This window comes from Condylura cristata, unplaced genomic scaffold (genome assembly GCF_000260355.1).
Source record: "Condylura cristata isolate star-nosed mole 26May11 unplaced genomic scaffold, ConCri1.0 scaffold00001, whole genome shotgun sequence".
In the NCBI taxonomy this organism is placed as follows: Eukaryota; Metazoa; Chordata; class Mammalia; order Eulipotyphla; family Talpidae; genus Condylura; species Condylura cristata.
This window is the reverse complement of record NW_004567102.1, coordinates 3,179,720-3,181,969: the sequence shown is the minus strand read 5'-3', so window position 1 is coordinate 3,181,969 and position 2,250 is coordinate 3,179,720. Positions and strand designations below refer to the sequence as shown.

Genomic DNA, 2,250 nt, shown 5'->3' with positions numbered 1-2,250 from the left:
ACACAAACTTTCCGTCCCGCTCGCTCCCTCCTCCGCGCCCGGCGCCTCTCGCTCCAGCCCGGCTCATTCCGCACATTCCGGCCAGTCCCCTCCCCACGACCCCCCCTTTCCCGGCCCCCCTCTCGGCTCCCTCGGGCCCGGCGAAGCGGCCCGGCCGGAGCGCCCCCAGGAGCTCGGACCAGGTAAGCCCGGCTAACGACGGGAGGAGGCCCTGGAGAGAGAGGTGGTTTGGTTGGCTGCTTCTGCGTCGGGAGGGGGGGACTCGCGGGGGGCTGGGTCCCCGAGCTATTGTCCAGCCTGAGCCCGAGCCCCGGATCTGGGTGCCGGGAAGTTTAGAGGGAAGGGGGGGAAAAAAAATCTCTCCGGGAAGCCCCGCCCACCCCTCCACTACACCCCCTCCGCGACCGGGGCGAGTTGGTCGGGGGGAGATAGGGAGCCGCGAGACTGTCCCTGGTGCCATCGCCTGCCCCACCGTCCTCGCCCGAGGTGTCGCGGCTGGGATCGGGGAGCCACACGGCTTGGCGGACCTGCCAGTGGGGAGCTCGTACCCGGGTCCCAGGCCCGGGCCCCGCCGCCCTTTGGACTCCCGGCTCTCGCTCTTCCCCAGCCAGCCCGGCCCCAGCTCCGAGCAGGCCTCGGCCCGGCCTCCCGGCGCCCAGGCCGGCACCGGCGCGCGGTGCCCTCAGCTGCGCTGGATTGTGGGGGGTGTCTGGAAGCAAAGCTGCGTGCCCTGGGCGTGTGCCCCCTGAGAGGCCGGGGTTTGTTCCCGCTGGTTCTCCTGCCCCTGTCGGGTCGGGCTTCGGAGTTTCAGCCCCGAGCTCTGCGATCCTGGCCCCCAGGGGCTGGATTTGGGGCCTTCTCTTCTGTCACACTTTAGAGCCCCTGTTCAGACTTTAGAGAGTTTGAAGAAGGCTCGTCCCTTCCAACCCCCATTGTCTGTCATGCCCTTTACTCCTGCCTGGGGAGGGCAGGCCTGGAGCGCCTGTCTGGGTCTGGTTTCCAGACTAACCAGGCCTGGAGCAGTGTCATTAAGACCCCTCTCTGTCATCTTTCAGGGAGAAGGGGCCCTGTGATTCAGGACTGAGATTCTTTCTCAACAAGAGGGAATAGGGCCTGAGGGAGGGCTTCTCAGGGGGCACTCCCTCTCTGTCTTCCCTCTCTCCTGGTAGAGGCAGAACCAGGTCAGGCCTGGACTTGTAGCCTAGGAGAGCAGGGGGTGGGGGTGGGGGCTGGACACAGCTCAGAGGGGCTGGTGCCCATGGCGGCTCTGTGTACCTGCCTCCCTCCTGTGGCCTGGTTCTGTATACACATGCTCCACACCAGGGCAGGGGCCAGGACACCGCCTTGGCCAGAAGGCTGGGGGCAGCTTGCGGCAAGGAGGGACATCCCAGGTCCCCAGAAATTGGAGGTTTGGGGGCATTATGTCCTCCTCCCTTTCAGATTCTTGCCGCTCCCTTTCCAGACCCTTCCCCTAGAGGGCCCACCACCAGAGGAGGTTCTGTGGTCTTCTGGCTCCCTGCTCACCCTGTGGACAGGGGAGGAACAGGTGGATATTCTAGAACTAGACTGTTGTGAGGATGACTTCAGGGACCCTGGGCACCCCTTCCTCAGGGAGAGACTGAGAGCCAATAGGAGTTCCAGCTTCTTTTGCCTCCCCCCACCCCTTAGGGAGGGGACAGTAATTAATGCCAATTAGCACATGGACTGGGGAATGGCTGAGTGAGATGGTCAGTGGCTGACAGAAGAGGTGTGTATGTTTGTGTGTGTGTATGTGTCCTGGACCCTGTTCATGTTCTAACACTCAGGTTTGCAGGCTCTAGTACCTCTGCCATTCAAGGAAATATTAAAATCAGAAGGAGACACCTCAAGAGAGGATGTCAAATTTGAGACCTGATGCCACTGGGCCTTCAACCAGCTGTGTTATGTTGGTGGACCTCTTTGGAGCTCAGTTTCCCGGCTTGGAGTAAATGACTTCTTGGTTCTCTTTTCTCTGAGCTCGTCCCAGAGTCTCTGTCTTCCGGTCAGCCTTCTTCCTCCTCCTGTTCTGGACCCTCAGCCTGGTGGGGTCTAGAGAAGTGGGTAGGTGACGAAGTGGACATCCCAGGGCCTGACTGAAGAGCAGCTGGGCCACATGAGCACGGCCGAACTGGTGGCAGGCACCAGGTGTCTACGGAGAGGCCAGGCAGAGTTGGGGAGGTTGGTCCTCAGTGTGGTGGTGGAGTCTGGTGAGGATGGACGCAGTGGTGTTCA

At 62.3% G+C, this 2,250-nt stretch overlaps 1 protein-coding gene across 1 annotated transcript in view; it reads left to right on the top strand.

Annotated features, from left to right (window-relative positions):
• Positions 1–4: 4 nt before the first annotated feature.
• Positions 5–2,250, top strand: part of TEAD3 (TEA domain family member 3) — a gene marked incomplete at its 5' end in the record, with an annotated part of 20,857 nt that continues 18,611 nt past the window's right edge. Inside the window, one exon of the mRNA XM_004673983.2 lies at positions 5–182. Within this exon, the coding sequence (XP_004674040.1) occupies positions 5–182 (178 nt within the window). The remainder of the gene's footprint in view (positions 183–2,250) is intronic.